The 19,202-nt window shown below is 40.0% G+C and overlaps 1 protein-coding gene across 7 annotated transcripts in view; it reads left to right on the top strand.

Moving 5' to 3' along the window:
• GSK3B (glycogen synthase kinase 3 beta) overlaps positions 1–19,202 on the top strand; it is a 165,164-nt gene that overhangs the window by 82,222 nt on the left and 63,740 nt on the right. For all 7 annotated transcript variants that reach the window (XR_014025055.1, XM_081317168.1, XM_081317165.1 and 4 more), the window contains 4 exons: positions 1,023–1,133; positions 4,949–5,079; positions 14,326–14,432; positions 17,443–17,540. Coding sequence is in view for 6 of the 7 variants with exons in the window: in XM_081317168.1 (XP_081173294.1) it covers positions 1,023–1,133; positions 4,949–5,079; positions 14,326–14,432; positions 17,443–17,540 (447 nt within the window). In the remaining variant the exon portion in view is untranslated. The remainder of the gene's footprint in view (positions 1–1,022; positions 1,134–4,948; positions 5,080–14,325; positions 14,433–17,442; positions 17,541–19,202) is intronic.

The raw sequence follows: 19,202 nt of genomic DNA on the forward strand, positions 1-19,202 counted from the left end.
TGGTTTTGGCATGATGCATCTGGCCCATGAGCCAGCAGTTTGTCACTCCTGGCTTAATGTGTAGTCCTTCCGCTAGGTCTGGCATCCTTTGCAGCACTTGCATGACCTAACGTGTAATGTAACTTGCATGACCTAACATGTGTAATAAATGTATGCAAGAACACATCAGCAGAGCCTTCCCTTTATTCAAAGGCTCTTAAAGAGACACAGACCCTGCTGAGTCATTTCCATTATTACATCTTACATTACATAAGCTGGCTAGCTGTTAAATCAATACTTTGACATATTTATAAAAAAAACCCATAGAAGACAGGATATTTGAAGCAATATTTGCAGTCTGGCTCGTTTTGGTGGAACAAACATGTAGTTGAAAGCAACACATATATTTCTCATACATTAATCTTTGTGCTTTGAGAAAGAAGCTGATTAAAGTGGATAAAGAGAAAGAGATATTCTAACTAGTAGCAGACCTCCTCTTAATAGTTAAGTAAATGTTACATCATGACACTATAGGTCAGGAGTGTCAAACTCACAATGTCACGTGACGTATTTGATACCCCTGCTATAGGTCAAAAGGTAAGTGTACCTTCAGGAGATAGAATCTGTTTTAGGTTACATTTTGAATGTTTAAAATGTTGGGGGGGGGGTTTAACACACTTATAATATATTTCAGTATTTAGTTCCTCATGAGCTCTTTGGTCACTTTCCCTCTTTTTTTATTCTTTCCCTTTAATGTAGTAGATGAGATTACTTCATAATGTTCATATCTCTATACCTCTGTTTCAAATAAAAAACTATATGATAATTTGGTGTTGAAATAGGATAGGATTGAATTTCACTGCATTCCTTATATAACCTTATTTGCATAAGTAAAATTTGCATTTATCAGATAACAAATTTTAACAAAACGTTTTTAAAAATTTCTATACGTGCTTGAAAAACCATACTACGCTATAATAGTAATGAATGTTATGATACCTTATTATTGTTTTTCTTATTTTCTTGCTTTTTCTCCTTTCCAGAAAGATGAGGTATATCTTAATTTGGTGTTGGACTATGTTCCTGAGACAGTATACAGAGTGGCAAGGCATTATAGTAGAGCCAAACAGACACTCCCCATGATATTTGTGAAGGTAAGTGAAAAGAATTGAAAACTTGGTAATTCTTGGTTATGTTATTTGTCTGTATTTGTACCACTCAGAAAGTTTTGGAAGTGAATTTACTTAGTAGGAAGGCCATCCTTTTATCTTTGGAGTCCGTATGCTCTAACGTTGTAACTCCTATTATTTCTCCTTAGTCCCTATTAGCAGAATATCCACCACTTCCGTAATGGATAATAATAATTATGGGACTTATATGCCGCCCTATCTCCCGAAGGACTCAGGGCGGCTAACAACAATAAAACAACAATAAAAACAGTAAATACAAATATTAGAAAAGATTAAATTTACAAAGCCCCATTGATTATTTACTAAAACCAATAAAATTAGAACAATATTAAAACCCCATCTTCAGTCCAGGTCGGCCAGTTGGAAAAGGTATGTTCTTTAGGTCGCGACGAAAGGACCGGAGATCTGGGGCCATCCGAAGTTCTCGGGGGAGCTGATTCCAAAGGGCAGGCGCCATGTACTTTCACATTTTATTTTATTTGCTTGTTGTTTCCCTTTCTTTTGTTTTTCTTCTTTCCATTTTGCAATTTGTTTTATTGGTATTGATGCTGACCGTGGGTGATTGACTTTTCACCTTCTGAAAGATTTGTGGAACTTGGGGCTCTATTTAGAATAAAATAATAATTTTATTGTCACTTTGAAGGTATATGAATCTGCATACATTAAAATGAAATTTTGTTGCATTCAGCTCTCATCTATAAAACATTTTATATAAGTTTTCTTTGTAAGAGGTTGACGTTGTCAATTTATAATTTCTTTCCCACAAGTTTTGCCATTTCTCCAAGTCTATATTGTATCCAAAATTCTTTGCCCATGTTATCATTGTTTCTTTTACTTGTTCATTTTCCATTTTCAAATTCAATAAAAATTAACATTTTCTTAATTAGTTTCTCATTAGAGGTTAATAATATCTAATCAAACAAGGTCTACTTTATAAAATCTGTACAATTGTAACATCTTTATCATATTTCACTTGCACTTCTAAATATGCCCACCACGATAGATCAGTACCTTGATTTTCCATCTCTTGTTTAGATTTTAAATTCCCTTCAGAGTTTAGAATATATGTCCATTTTTGACTAAATTTGCATGTACAAATGCTTCCATTGCTGAAAGCCATCCTGGAATTTTCAAGTATATTTTACATTTTATTTTTCCCATGTTAGTAATAATGCATTTCTAATATAGTGGTTTTGAAAATATTTATGAATTTTATTTTTCCCATACCATAGGAAAGTGTGCCAACTGAGTTGTAAGTCATGTCCCTCCAAATACAACAACCTTTTATTTATTTATCCATTCTTTTACCCATGTTAGTACTGGTGCTTGATAATATAAAACCCATTATTGCAAGCCAAAACCTCCATTTTCCTTAGCTTCTTCTAAAATTTTCAGTTTAATTCTATCTTTCTTTCCTTGCCAAATAAATTTTAAAATTAGAGAATTTAAGTCTTAAAAAAAATTCTCCAATTTTTTAGGTATCATTTGAAATAAAAACAATATTTTGGTAATATAATAATTTTCACCATATCAATACTTCCTAAGATTGACAATTGCAAGTTTTTCCATTTTTCCAAGTCAAGTTTTATTTGATTCAGTAATTTTATATAGTTATCTTTTATTGTTCAACATCTTGCTGTCAGGTATATTCCCAAGTATTTTTGACTATTTGTAATTCTATGTTTTCTGACTTTTTTTTGTTTTACCTGTAAGATTTTTAACTATAACTTTATTTTTTTCTCTGTTTATCTTCAGTCCTGCTAACTGTTCTATCTTTTCCTATAATTTAGGAATCATCTCTAAAAGTTCCTCTAGGATGAATGCAAGTCATCTGCAAATGCTTGCAATTTATAAATTTCACCTTTTATTTCTATTCCTTTAATTTCTGGGTCTTGTCTAATATTTCTATTTAAAACTTCCAAAGTTAAAATAAATAAAAATGAAGATAGTGGACATCCTTGTCTTGCGCCTTTTCTTATGTCGAAATTCTCTGTAATTTCTCTCACCACTCTTGCAATCCTTGCTTGCTTCATTGCGTCCTGATATGTGCTCCTTTACTCCTGGATTGAAAGATGCTGGGCCTTTTTTTCTTGGACCATTTAATGGCTTTTGATGCTATTTACTAGACTATTCACTCCTTTTTAATAGTGATCTTTATGATATATATACATGAGTTATATTTTTATGGAGACAGAGCCCTTTATGCTCAGAACATTCTAATACTTCCAAACTTTTTGCAGGGGCTTTCCGTTTCCACTTCTCCCCTTGCTAAGTGACTAGCTTAGTTCCCACTTAATTTTTAACTGCCCAGTGTTAACCCCTCTCTTCATGAGAACTTCCTTCCTTCTTTCCTTTCTTCCTTCCTCCCTCCCTCCCTTCCCTCCCTCCCTCCCTCCCTAATCCAGCATAGAATGGAGGAGTTGTACAAGTTTAGTGTACAAGTGTGCTAAATTATTTTTGGTAATGGCTATTAAGCTTCTGTTTGAAAATATTCCAACAAACAGGAGACACATAATTTATTTTATGTTTGCACTGAATAAGACATTCCAAGTTCCTTTTGATTGCATTTCAGGTAAATTTAGTTAGCTTTTTCCAAAGGGGATGACTTATATCAGGGCTTTTCAACCTTTTCACCCATTGTACCACTTTTAGGATATGGCAACATCCGAGTACCACCAGTCGCCTACCAAGGTGTCAAAAACTTGATGACCAAAAAAAGAAAAAAGTGATGAAGTACAGGTAGTCCTCGACTTACAACAGTTCACTTAGTGACTGTTCGAAGTTACAATGGCGCTGAAAAAAGTGCCCCCCAAGCCACAGCCGAGCAAGACCCTTGCCTGCCTGCCTGATGGCACTCTTCCTCCTGTCTGAGGTTTTCATTATTGTGAGCATTTCTGTTGAGGAGTGGCAGTGGGGGTGGGATGGGGGTTGGTTTTTATTCCCCCATCTGCTGAGTGGTTGCAGCAGGTTTTGGTCACTTCACATGACCCTGGGACACTGTGACTGCCATAAATATGAATCAGTTGCCAAGCATCTGATTGTAAATCACAAGACCCTGGAGATGCTGCAACATTCCAGCTGATCGGCACTTCTTCTGGGCTCAGCAGAAGCACCAGGATCAGCACTGAGCTCCAGCTGGAGCCTGGCACTGATCCTAGTGCTTCCACTGAGCCCTGGCAGCCCTGCAGCTCCAGCCATCTCTTGCTCAGGCTTGTGTGGTGCTGCCACCAGTTCAGCTTATTCCCCTCCCCTGCTACCACTTAGGATGGTCGCGTACCACCTGCCAGGTGCCAATGTACCACAGATGGTACCTGTACCACTGGTTGAAAAGCCCTGACTTATATGTACTTTTATATAGAATAATATAAAGACATGTTCTTAATATTCTACAAATAAGGTTGTGTTATAATAAATAGATTTTGTCCAATGTGAGAAAAACATATTAATGATGGGAGTTTAGATAACTTTTATATTTTTGTATCATTATGATAATTTCTATGCACCTAACTGCTTTGATTTCCCTAATGCAGCATTTTTTACAATTAGCCATGCTTGTTGTGGCTTACTGGAAGTTGCAGTTGAAGAACATCTGAACTATACCTGCTGTAGCAAAAGAAATGTGAAAAAATGTTTTGTAAGATAAGTAAATGTGTATGTTATAAAGAAAAAATGCTTATTGAGATAGTATTTCAAGTATTATAAAAATCTTATAAAAATTACTATTTGCCAGTGTTTTGATATGGAAAGTATTATCATAATATTTGCTTTTTATGTTACAGTTGTATATGTATCAATTATTCCGAAGTTTAGCTTATATCCATTCCTTTGGAATATGTCATCGGGATATAAAACCACAAAATCTTTTGTTGGACCCTGACACAGCTGTTCTAAAACTTTGTGATTTTGGAAGGTAAATATTTTCAGGACTTTTCATCAGGATCATAAAGAACTTTGTATATTTATCTCTTCCTTAGGACCATGTTGATTAGCAATACATGCTAAAAGCTTTGTATGAACAAGATTTTTTTTTTAAAAAAGAAGTATATTGGAACAAATTTTACTAATCTTTTGAAAGAACATAGTATGTTCTGTATAGAATTACTTCAATCAAATCCACCTTTGCTGGAATCCAAGCTGTTTAATTGCTGAGAATAGCTGTAATCAGTCTTCTTTATCTAATTTATCTCCCAACAGCAAAAAAACAAAATAATTATATTATGCCAGAAAGGAGCCAGAGCTCATAGATTTAATTAATTAATTAAATTTAATTTAATTTTTAATTTTATTAGATTTATATACCGCCCTTTCCCGAAGGACTCAGGGCGGTTTACAGGGCATTTTAAAATCACACCAATACAAAATACAAAAGTTAAAAGACAATTAAAAAGATTAAATTATCCCTGAAAATAAAAACCCCAGTTAAAAATTCTCAGCCTGGGCCGGAGAGCTCAAAGAGCCAAGTCTTCAGGTCCCGGCGGAATGAACGCAGGTCAGGGGCAGTCCTGAGCTCCACGGGCAGCTGGTTCCAGAGGGCAGGCGCACCCACAGAGAAGGCCCTCCCTGTGTGAGCGCACTGGACGAAGGGAACTTGATGCTGGCAGCAGGTGTTCCCTCAAATATCCCGGACCCAAGCCATTCAGGGCTTTATAGGTCATCACCAGCAGCTTGAATCTCACCCGGAGGGCAACCGGAAGCCAATGCAGCTCGCGGAGTAGAGGTGTTACATGGGAGTATCGGGAAACCCCCATCACAACTCGCGCGGCCGCATTCTGCACCAGTTGAAGCCTCTGAGTGGTCCTCAAGGGCAGCCCCATGTAGAGAGCGTTGCAGTAGTCTAGGCGAGAGGTCACGAGCGCATGAGTGACCGTACACAAGGCCTCCCGGTCCAGATAGGGCCGCAACTGGCGCACCAGGCGAACCTGGGCAAAAGCCCCCCTGGTCACGGCTCCTATATGATCTTCAAAATTGAGCCGTGAGTCCAGGAGGACGCCCAAGTTGCGAGCCCTATCAACGGGGGGTAACACCTCACCCCCCATCATTAAAGGTGGAATAGTTTGGTTAGCCCGAGATGCCGATATGCACAGCCACTCAGTCTTGGCAGGATTGAGACGAAGCCTGTTTCTCCCCATCCAGACCTGGACCACCTCCAGGCAACGGGACATCATGGCGAGGGCATCGCTGGGTTGGTTCGGGGTGGAGAAAAAAAGTTGGGTATCATCAGCGTGCTGATGATACCCCACCCCGAAACCACAAATGACCTCGCCAGCGGCTTCATATAGATGTTGAACAGGAGGGGCGAGAGAACCGACCCCTGAGGAACTCCACAAACGAGAGGCCTCGGGGTGGATCTCTGCCCTCCCGTCAACACCGACTGCGAGCGGCCCAGGAGATAGGAGAACCACCATAAAACGGTGCCTCCCACTCCCAGCCCCCTGAGACGCCGCAGTAGGATACCATGGTCAATGGTATCGAAAGCCGCTGAGAGATCTAATAGGACTAGGACAGAGGAGCAACCCCTGTCCCGAGCCCGCCAGAGATCATTCACCAGCCCGACCAATGCCGTCTCCGTGCTGTGCCTGGGCCTGAAACCCGATTGGTACGGGTCCAGATAATCAGTTTCCTCCAGGAACAGAGGAAGCTGATGCGCCACCACGCTCTCAACAACCTTCGCCAGAAAGCGAAGGTTGGAGACTGGACGATAGTTATTTAAAACAGCCGGGTCCAGGGCAGGCTTTTTGAGGAGGGGTCTCACCACCGCCTCCTTCAAGGCGGCGGGGAAGACACCCTCCTTCAAAGAAGCAGTTACTACTGCCTGGAACCAGCCTCGTGTCCCCTCCCGAGCTGCATAAACCAGCCAGGAGGGGCACGGATCCAACAAACAACTGGTGGAGCTCAGCCTCCCCATGATCCTGTCCACATCATCAGGGGAAACAGGATCGAACTCAGTCCAGATAACATGCTGAAGACCGTCCGATTCCTCCACGTCAGACTCCGCCCAGTCAGAGTCCAAACCGGCCCGGATCTGAGCGATTTTGTCCGTCAGATGATGACTAAACTCCTCGGCTCGTCCCTGCAAGGGATCCTCCCTCACCTCCTGGTTAAGAAGGGAGTGAGTCACCCTAAACAGGGCGGCCGGGCGATTATCTGCGGACGCGATGAGGGCGGCGAAGTAATTAGCCCTCGCCGTCCTCATCGCAGCAAGATAAGACCTTATAAAGGTTCTTAACTGCAATCGGTCAGATTCGGAACGGCTGGACCTCCAACCACTCTCTAGACCCCGTCTCCGACGTTTCATCTCCTGGAGCTCCACAGAAAACCATGGAGCCCAACGGGATCTGTGCCGGGTCAGAGGTCGCAAGGGTACAACACAGTTGAGTGCCTCAGTGGCCGCCCTTTCCCAGGCATCCACCAAGGCATCAGCTGGGCTGTGAGTGAGGGCGATAGGTATAGACCCAAGCGCCATCTGGAACCGTTCAGGGTCCATTAGGCGCCTGGGGCGGAACCATCTAGTTGGTTCCGCCGCCCAGCAGCGGGGGGTGGCATAACGGAAGACCAGCCGCAGGAGATGATGGTCGGACCATGACAGGGGAGTAACAACTGGTAAACCCCCTCCCAAATCATCCAACCACAGTCCAGGCAGGAACACCAGGTCGAGAGTGTGACCCCCCACATGAGTCGGGCCTTGAATTACCTGAGTCAGGTCCATGGCCGTCATGGAGGCCATGAACTCCCGGGCTAGCTCCGATGACCCTCCCAGGGAAGGCAGGTTGAAGTCACCCAGCACTATGAGCCTGGGGAACTCCACCACCAACCCTGAGAGGGTGTCGAGCAGCTCTGGCAGAGCTGTTGCCACACAGCTGGGCGCCAGGTATGTAAGCAACAAGCTCATCTGAACCCGAGAACCACATCTCAGGAGGAGGGACTCACTCCCACCAATCTGGACAATGGTGGTCTCCCGCGGACATAAAGTCTCCCTGATAACCACCGCCACCCTACCGCCCCTACCCTGAGCCCATGGCTGGTGTAGCACACGGAAACCTGGGGGGCATAACTCAATCAGAGGGACCCCTCCCTCTGAGCCCAACCAGGTTTCCGTAATGCATGCCAGATCCGTGCATTCCTCCTTGATCAAGTCTCGAACGAGGGGAGCCTTATTAACAACGGACCTGGCATTAAGGTAAACCAGCCTGAGCTCAGGGGCCTGATCACCCTCACCCCCGGTCAAAAGGGTGCTAATTGGAGGGTCGGAGCGCGTCACCGCTCGCAAGCAGTGGGGGCGCGATCCCGGATGTCGATACGGCCCTCTGTGCACACATCTGCTGCCATTCCCTATCGCCGTGGGGATTTGAAGCCCCACCCCAGTACACACAGAACCACAAGCCTCTACCCTCAACCCTATCCTGCCGGGACCCCTCATAGGCCCAGACTGAATACTAATTAAAAATTCCCTTCCCATCCTACTATCCCCTTCCCTAACCCTTTAAAATACCCAGCTAAAAATGTATCAGGGGCCTCTTAATGCGTCTCCACCAGAGGCCCCTAGTTAAGCCCAGCCACCTCTCGGGGTCCCAACAATTGGGCCCGTCATCAAGGGAAATGATAGAAAAGGAGGCTGGTCATATCCAGGAGGGGAAAGCCCCCCCGAGGGCGTACAAGTCCGATCTAGAGTATTGTAGTCGAGCCATAAAATAATCATGTCCGTGTAAGCCGTTATTCACAAATGGGGACAGATGTTAATAAGATGTTAAAGTGTTAATTAAGATGGTAAAACATTTAATCTGGAACATGTCTTCATCCAGTAATCCGCCGATCCGGCTCTGCTCTCACCTGAGCCGGTCCAGACAAGAGCCCATAACTGTCCTCTCACCTAGCCACGAGATCCAGCCTGGGATGGATAAGGGCAGCATTGCTGGGTGAACAGAAATCTCCTCTGCTAGTCTCTCACACCAGCAGGGGGTTAGTAGCCAGTCCAGGGCCGTCCTCTCACCACGGTCCTGTCCCAGGCTCATTCCAGAATATCACATGTTCCAGAATATCACAGGGAGGTCACAGGAAGAGGAAAAAGTCAAAACATCCCAAATCCTGTTCCAGCCTCTAACCAGCATCAACCAGCATCAAGTACAAACCCATCTTGAGCAGTAACGCAGCAGAGATAATCAAACACGCTGAACCCATCCCTAGGGCAACGGGAACTCAGTCATAGATGTTAAATGTTCAGCTTCAAGCAGTCAAATCTCCATCATCGTTTGGGGGAAAGAAGGCGACAAAAAGCCTCCCCCATAACTTCCACACCAAAACTGCACCCAACAGCAAACTCTGGGAAAAGATGGTCCGCGGCCATTTACAAGCTGAAAAGCCAGAGTAGCAGTCAGGAGCAGAGGGATCCACGTAGCTGCGAACGGCGCCCTCCAGTTAATCTTAGGCGCCAGGTGGTCCATCCAAGGGTCCACAGCCGACTTCAAGGCTGCCGAAGCTGCTCCAGTCCAGATGCTATTGTGTTAAATTTGTTCTCCTTGTAAAGCTTTGTTTGAAATCTCTGAACCATAAATAGATAAAGCCAAAGAAAGATTAATCAGGATTTCAGATATTTAGCGTAGTCCAAGCTACAAGGCCGTTCCATTCCATAAGAATAAGTTTAGGTCCAATGGATTTCCTGAATTCAACTTTTTATCAAAGCTAACCCTAACCCTATCCAAGGTATGTTGCAGACATGCTTTTGCCACCCTTACTTTGCCAGTAAATAAGGCAGATTAAAGGTTGTGCCATGTATTCTAGGAGAAAGATAATTAAATGTATTATCTGAAGATATGTTATATACGTTTACAACAAGACAGCACTTATTTAGCAAAATGATAGGCTGATCTGGTTTTCTGAGGAACTGAAAGAGATAATGCCATTGAAAAGTGGTTTAGAATGCCATGGCAGAACACCCAAAGAGAATTTGACTGAGCACTGGTAAAAGCTCATCCTAGACTGCATATGATGGTAAACCATTGTCTTTTCTGCACTTACTGAGCCTTAAGAGTCCTGTTCAATAGCCCAGGTTCAATATTACCGGGAACTTTAGGAAACGTTGAAAGGGATAAGTTGCTTGCAGACTCCCCAGATGGTTTTGAGGGTTTCATGGCAGACCAGATGGAATTCCACGGAGCCTTCCCAATGTCATATTCTATGATTCAAAGTTATGTGTTTGGGAGATTATGGCTCCCAGCAGATGTCAAGAAATTTTTAATTCATGGCCCTATTCATGGTGTTTGGAATGGCTGGATTAAATATTGAAAAGCAGTGTAAACCATGTCGCCTTCTGGATTAAATTAATTCTGAATGACAGAATAGAGGAAAATTTTATGTTGTAGCCTTATTCTGGATTGTTAATTATCAGAGATGTGCATAACTGCTGTTTCTTATGCAAAAAAGAAAGCATTTCTTTTTGCATTTTTTCATAGGATAACCAACATGTTCTTAGTAAGACATATTTTCCCTTAAAAAAGTTAAATATGGATAAATGTGTAAAATGAAATTTTCAACTGATGCAAACTGTGGAAACCTATTTGCAGGCAGACGAAAGCAAATACAAGGGGCTGATCGTTACCTATAAAACTCTGTGGTGCTTAGATCCAGACTGTTCATTGGACTTTCTCCTCCATAGCCTCAGAGTCTCTTCAATCCATGCTCTAGATTCTTCCACCACAACATATCAAGTGGGGAAAACCACATGTGGGGGTCAGTTGATACATCTTCCCCAAAACCCAGTAATAGGTGGAATCTCTCCTTGTTATATCTTGATTGTGTCCAATAATTATGTTGGGGAGAATGTATGGTTTGCATACCCACTTCCTCCTTTCAGACTAATATTGTGACATCACTCACGCCATAGTTACATTTATCATTACAGCAGTTAAAACTAGGTAACAGTTAACTTCAGTCAACTTGATAGCTCAGCATCCTTGGATTATTATTTTTTTCTTTTCTCTTTCTCTCCTCCAATATAACCCGATATAGTCCGATTATAATACACAACCAAGTAGGTATTAAGTAAGCATCATCAATTATGCCCAAAATATTCAAGATAGAATTTTATTATTATACATTTTACATTCTATCACCATATTTTAAATTGTATTTTAATACTCACCTAGAATTTATGTACCAATTTAGCTTCAGAACTATTTAATAGTTAAATATTGATTACAGTTTTTGCTGTCTCATAATTTAAATATGCTCCGGTATTCCAGTTGTTACTTACTATTTCTCTTCTGCTTTGTATAATTTTTCAGCTACCTTTATCCCATTCCCCTTTCCCCCTGTAATATTGTAACTGAATCATACCTATATTTGGTCATTGACTATAATGAAGTATTTGATTAATTGATAATAATTTAGTATAGAACTTGCTTGTTTTGCTTGGAAATCTTTGGAGGATTGATGTTATATGTTATTTTTAGAGTTCTCTATATTAATTGCAATAAAGATGGGCATACTCTCTTTCTCCAGAATCATATGGACATAGTTTTTCATGTATATCACCAAAATGCTCATCACCATGAACCCCTGAAAAACTGCAATTCGTTTAGAAAGAATTCCTTAGAGCGAGAGATAACATATTACCTTCTGTCCTTCTCTATGGCAGATATAATAAAATACCTATAAATAATTATTCCTTGGTATATAATAAAATCAGGACAAATAAAAATCTTATTTTTTAACTACATCTTTTTATTAATTAGATAAAATTAAACTTATCCAAAGTTAATGTATATGCAGAGTATTTACTTTATTACTGTATCATTTTTATTTTTATTTTCATTTTAATTCCAAAACAAAGGTATACATTATTGGACTGGATGTAGTTGCTTGAAGTTTGGATGAAATTGAGAAAATTATGTTTCTTAATACATTTCAGACTTGGTGTGCAGATAGTGAGAAGGGAAATAAGTTAGCCAAGTCATCAACTTGGTTCTCATATTTCCTGAAGGAAGATGCTACCATGTTGTAGAGAAGACACTGTCTGTCACATTGTAGAGCTGTAAAAATAGGAACATTTTGTTTGGAATGACAGCTGAATATATTCCAAATGTAGACTGGTTAGAAATCAAAACTCATCTGATTGAGAAGGGCTCCTGGTGTAGCCCAGAATAGGGCATAAGATTCAATCTGGCAATCAATTTGAGTTGATGTCTAATGCTGATATGTATGAGTTGTAAAAGTTGGAATGGGCTATCTGAGTTACAGAGAAATCATCTCTTGGCTGAATTCTGCTGAATTCTGGAATGCAAAGGCACTATGTCTGGAATGCAAAGGCACTATGGTCAGAAAATAATATGCTTTGCCACTTCCACAGGAGCTGTTTGAGGGACAGTATCTCATAGTTCAGGAGAGTAAGATAGGCTAGATGGCAGATCAAGTAGATTTGGATAAGAATGAGTAAAAGTGGTCCCATAAAACGGCAAGGAGCTGGCTTAACTACTATTCTAATGAGGGAAGCTGGAAGTGATGGGGAGAAGACCGGGTTTGGTTATGTGGATACAGATTACATGTGAGTCAAGCATTGTTTTATGAGGCACAAGTGCTGGTGACGGGAATGCAGTATTAATGCTTAATTTTAGATTCTCTTACTTTGTTTGTTTACATTTATTGGCCACCCAGCTCCAATTTGTAACAGATAATTGTTTTTTTCAACTTAGTTACATGTCTCTAGAGGAACTTTTTTTTTTACCAAAGTTTCTTTGAAGATGATACCTTAAGGGCATTAGGAGACTTAAGTGGACCTTGGGCAGATCTTTGTTAGCTGTACTCAAAACTAGCTTATCTTAGGAGTCGGATGTCTAGAAGTAGTTTTGTTCTTTTCTGAAGTGACTTAGCAGAATATTTGTGTTTTACATTAGGCAACAAAGACTTGATATTTAAGTGATATAAATATATTTTAGATAGATTTGAAAGAATTCCAGATATTTTAGTTTGAGTTGAGTGAAAAGGATACTTGGAGTTTTGAATTTCCTTAAATTTATTTGCAGTTGATGGGGCTAGTTGTTGTATTTATGTCTGTTGTATTTATGTCTGTATGAGGATTGGAATTTGCAGCAAATGGCACAAAACCAGAATGGCAGACTTGTATTGGCTGGTGATATCTGTATACCATAAAAACTCTTGTCATGTCCTTTAACTAGGTGAAAGGATGCATCAGAGGGTAACAGTGTTTTTAACTAGGGTATCTCAAATCGGCTAATTTATAGAATGTATCCAAAAATGCAGGACTAATGACTTCCAAGGGAATGAAATGTGGGAAAGCTAGCTAGCCCTGCTTCATTGCTGTGGGCTGCTGCTGCTGCTGCAATCGTTTTCAACAATCAATTTCCCAGCCATTCTTACTCACTCTTTCTCCCCCACCCAGCAGCCTCACTCTCTCCCCCACCCAGCAGCAGCAACTTACCTGTCTGCTGGAAGGAGAAGAGAAGGGGGAAAGAAGGGAGGGACAAAGAACCCCTGCACACCCTTCCTGGCTCATGCTGTTCCCCCAAAGCCTTCCCTGACCTTAACACTTCATTTTATAATTTATTTTAAATATGAAATATATCCTTGTTTTCCTTTAGGATAATATTTTTGTTCATTTTGTTCATTGATTAAAAAATTAATTGGATTATTCAGTATATACATCTTCAGCAGGGTCTTTATGCTTACTCTTTATATTTTAAAATATTTTTTTAAAATAAATATGTCTGATCCTTTGGGATCAATTAACAAATATTTCCTGGAAAAGTGATAGATTTGGGCTACTAACATGTGAAGAGTTAGATTTTGTATTAAGAATTTATATTTTATCCAGGGAGATTTGAAGAAAATATTTCTGAATTTTTGATGTTACCTGCAGACATAGTTCATGTTGCTTTATCCTACTTGCACTAAATTTCACTTAACTAGAGTATCTGGCTCATTAACATTGAACGATAAAATGGTTTATCTATCATAAATCTTAAGTATTAATGCTAAATAAATTTGCATTTTTATATTTATCTTAAATACTTGCATTTATGATAAATGCCATTTCTGCTTTTTTAAAATTTTAGAGGAATCATGTATACTCCTTTAAATATTATTTTACTGAAAATTATATATTTTGAATACTGAACACTGTTTTATATTACAATTCCATTTACAGTGCAAAGCAGCTAGTTCGTGGAGAGCCTAATGTCTCTTACATCTGCTCTCGATATTACAGAGCACCAGAGTTAATTTTTGGAGCCACAGATTATACTTCTAGTATAGGTATGTATTTGTTTTTTCACTTTTAAACTGAAGTGATCAGTATATTGAATGGAGAACAAAAGGTTACATGCGGCATTACATAAACATATTTCTTCTCATTAAGGAATGGAAGAAAATAGAGGAAATCCATTCAGTTGGTAATTTCCTGTTTTGTTTGCTTACTAAAGCCTCTTATATATGATCTACCATGGCTCTCTAGAGTCCTCAAAAGAAATGTAGCAGACTCCCAACTGGACTCCTTGATCTATAAATATAACCTCTACATTTTAGGAGGTAAAGAACCTGGTTTTATGTACCATTCAGGAAACACTAGTGTTTTAGATCGTTTAAATGTTGCATGAAACAAGATTGGGTTTCTTTTCAGGTATCCAAGCCTGTGTGAAGGAAGATAATGATCATCAACCAATCATAATCCATTTCCAAGGCAGATGTGAAACTAGATTGTTTCTGCTTCATGATAAGATATTATTAACTAATCTCGAGTGAGGTATCTTTCTTTGGGAGAATTTTCAATAGATAAAGTTCCCACCAGAGCTTGTAACCAAGTTGCAAACAAAATCTGCCTACATGTCAGAAAGCTACTAAGGGCAGTAGTGTCTTGACAAAAATACTGTTTTGCTTCCAAGGAATTGCAGAAGAGCAAGGTAGTGACAAGTCACAAGAAGAAATGGATTTTCATATTTTTAAAGGGATTGGAGTTTTATCTTGTTTCGAATAAAGCAGGTTTGTTAAGACAACTTGAAAGTTTTAAAAATGTACCTTGAGTAAAATTTGATTCTTAGGATAAGAATATACATTTCTTGGTAACAATTCATATGGAGTTTGCCATTGCATTTTTTTTCTCAAACTACAATCCAGCTTTGGATTCCTGGTATTAATCAGGTCTGATCCTGCTTATCTCTCCAACATCAGATGTATTTGGCTAGGTGCTACCACTACTAACACTCTAGAAGCTTACAAAGCTTATTTTTGTTATTATTATTTAAAAAATAAATAGAAAAATTCCCTACCAAAAATCAATGAGTGTATACTAAATATATTGAAATAATCTGTGGGGCTGTAGAATAGTGGCCAGCAAGATCTCAGTTTCTGGACTAGTTGATGAGTACTAATGGATATTCCAACTGGTGTTTTGTTTTTGTTTTTTGTAAAAATAGTACATTGTATTTACGAATACAATACTTGCAGTTTGGATATGACTTATCTGTCATTTTCTTAATTTTAATATTGCTGTTACTCAAAGTTGGTTCAGGCAATGAATAATGCAAACCATGTTTCAAATTGATTCCCTCGCAAGCCATGTTTTTATTAAATTTACAATACATTTTTAAATTATTTGTCCTTTAAGTCTATTTCCATTTTAAAATACAAGTTAAAAAAATTTTTCTTTGAAATCCATCCCTTGTTGCCCGGGCTAGGACTTCTCGAACCTTGAGACTACCAAAAGCCCACCCCAGGAACCTTATGGCTTGCTCCAGCATTTAGTCCTCTCATCCGGTTCGTCTGCACTCGTTTCTTTCTCCAGTTCCTGCAGCTCCACTCGGGTCTCTCACCAGCACCTGCCATGATCTCCATTCTTTTTCCCCGACCATCAAGGTCTAGATGGGTCATCCTCTCCCAGCACTCTGGGTAGATCCAGCCCTCCAGGAGGGGATTTCAAAGATGCTTCTCCCCCAGGCCTCGCTCTCTTAGTTGCTCTCAGAGAAGAGCAACTAAGATGATCAAAGGCCTGCGGACTAAAACATATGTAGAACGGCTACAAGACTTGGGTTTGGCTAGTCTAAAGAAAAGAAGAAATAGGGGAGACGTGATAGCAGTGTTCCAGTATCTGAGGAGCTGCCACAAGGCAGAGGGGGCCAGGTTCTTCACCAAAGCACCAGATGGAAGGACGAGAAACAATGGTTGGAAACTGATCAAAGAGAGAAGCAACCTGGAACTTAAGGAGAAACTTCCTGATAGTGAGGACAGTCAACCAGTGGAACAGCTTACCACCAGAAATTGTGGGCGCTCCATTACTGGAGATTTTTAATAAGAGACTATAGTCATTCACCTGTCTGAGATGGTATAGGTTCTCCTGCTTGAGCAGGGGGCTGGACTAGAAGATCTTCAAGGTCCCTTCCAGATTCTATTCTGTCCTGTCCTGTCCTGTCCTGTCCTGTCCTGTCCTATCCTATCCTATCCTATCCTATCCTATCCTATCCTATCCTATCCTATCCTATCCTATCCTATCCTATCCTATCCTATCCTCCAGAGCACATGAAGGCAGGACAAGAAGCAATGGATGGAAACTAATCAAAGAGAAGCAACCTAGAACTAAGGAGAAATTTCCTGACAGTTGGAACAATTAATCAGTGGAACGACTTGCCTCCAGAAGTTGTGGATGCTCCAGCACTGGAACTTTTTAAGAAGAGATTGGACAGCCATTTGTTTCAAATGGTATAGAGTTTCCTGCCTGAGCAGGGGGTTGGACGAAGACCTTCAAGGTCCCTTCCAACTCTGTTATTCTGTTCTGTTATATATCTTTAGTTCTAATTTAGATTAGCTCTTCTTATTTTTTAAAAGCTCTAATCATGTATGGCCCATATAATGTAGTGTAAGATATTGGACTAGGAATGGGGAGCGCCAAATTGGAATCCACCCTTCTGGCTATGAGTATTCATTGTATGACTTTAAGCCAGCACTCTTTATGAGCCCAACCTCCCTCAAAGGTTGTTGTGGGTGAAAAAGGCAGGACATATCTTTGAAAATGAACTAAATAGCAATATACTAATTGCAGAAATGAGAGTATTGGAATATAAAGGCCCTAAATGCTGCATGTGCAGCAGATTGCTTATTGCTTCACTAACAGAATGAACTTAAAAGGTGAAAAACAATAATTGATTTATGTATATGCTATCTTCTTCCTTGAGTATAAATTTACTTATGTTTGTGATGTAGATATAGACATAATTGGATATGCAATTCTTATAAATTTCCTCTATGTTTTCTATTTCTCCGCCTTTCTCTCCAGATGTTTGGTCAGCAGGTTGTGTGTTGGCAGAATTATTATTAGGACAACCAATTTTTCCAGGAGATAGTGGTGTAGATCAGTTGGTGGAAATAATTAAGGTAAGAGGGTTTTTATTATCTGAACATTATTTTAAAATATAGAACAAACTTATCTAATTTCTTCTTTCTAGTTAAAATTAAGTGCGATGCCTTTTAAAATAAGGAGCAGATATTGTGGAGATAACCAACTGCGATCCTGGTATCTTAACTGATTTTCCAAAGATGGGGAAGTTAATTTCCATATACTAGAAGATTGCTCAAGGCAAAAAACCAACAAACAAAGCAATCAAAAAGTAAAAAGTTGAAAATATCTTAAATTAAAGAAAATTTTATTCTAACCTGGTTACCATTTCTTACCTATATTCACAGTGTTTCTATTATGTGATCTTTTGATTCATACGTAAAGAGATTATGTACCTACCTGAACCTTTGGAATCTTCTAGAGACAATAGATTTGGAGATGGGGAAGTCCTTTCCTTTATGCAGTGCAGTGCCCACTAATCTTAAATTTGTTTTCAGCTACAATGACCAGAACAGTCTTTTGAAGTTTCATCATTCAAGTGTTTTGAGAATTTGTCCATTTGAATTAGCGTATTTGCCCCTCCATGTTGGATACAGCACCCATGATCATTCTTTCTCTAAACACCTCATCTTAGCTTTCTGGCCTTGAGGGCTATATCTGTTAGGACCAGCCTACTAACAGCATAGAACAATCCAGCCAAAGTTCAGTTCTTTTTCTTTGTCTACATTAAACTTTAAACTGGCAGATTGAAGCCACTTTCTTAGCTTTGTTGTTGGCCAAAAATAAGTCATTATTGTTACCATGTTTCTGGTACTGTAGTAGCTGACAGAACTACCAGACGTACAGGCAGGATTTTGAAGAGGTAGAGGAACTAGAGATCAAATTGCCAACATACACTGGATCATGGAGAAAGCTAGGGAGTTCCAGAAAAACATCTACTTCTGCTTCATTGACTATGCTAAAGCCTTTGATTATATGGATCACAACAAATTGTGGCAGGTTTTTAAAGAGATGGGAGTACCAGACCATCTTATTTGTCTCTTGAGAAACCTATATGCGGGTCAAGAAGCAACAGTAAGAACTGGACACGGAACCACTGATTGGTTCAAAATTGGGAAAGGAGTCCAGCAAGGCTGTATACTGTCACCCTGCCTATTTAACTTATATTACAGAGCACATCATGAGAAAGGCAGGGCTAGATGAATCAAAAGTTGGAATTAAGATTGCTGGGAGAAATATCAACAACTTAAGAAATGCAGATAATACCACTCTAATGGCAGAAAGTGAAGAGGAGCTAAAGAGCCTCTTGATGTGGATGAAGGAGGAGAGTGCAGAAGTGGGCTTGAAACTCAACATTAAGAAAACCAAGATCATGTCATCCAGCCCTCTCAATTCCTGGTAAATAGATGGGGAAGAAATGGAGGTAGTGACAGATTTTATTTTCCTGGACTCCAAGATCACCACAGATGGGGACTGCAGCCAAGAAATTAAAAGACGCTTGCTCCTAGGGAGGAAAGCAATGGCAAATCTAGACAGCATACTAAAAAGCAGAGACATCACCCTGCCAACAAAAGTCTGTGTAGACAAGGCCATGGTTTTCCCATTTGCAATTTATGGCTGTGAAAGTTGGACCATGTTCAAACCAGTCAGTCCTAGAGGAGATCAACCCTGATTGCTCTTTAGAAGGCCAGATCCTGAAG

This window comes from Vipera berus (genome assembly GCF_964194415.1).
Source record: "Vipera berus genome assembly, chromosome: 2".
Classification (NCBI taxonomy): domain Eukaryota; kingdom Metazoa; phylum Chordata; class Lepidosauria; order Squamata; family Viperidae; genus Vipera; species Vipera berus.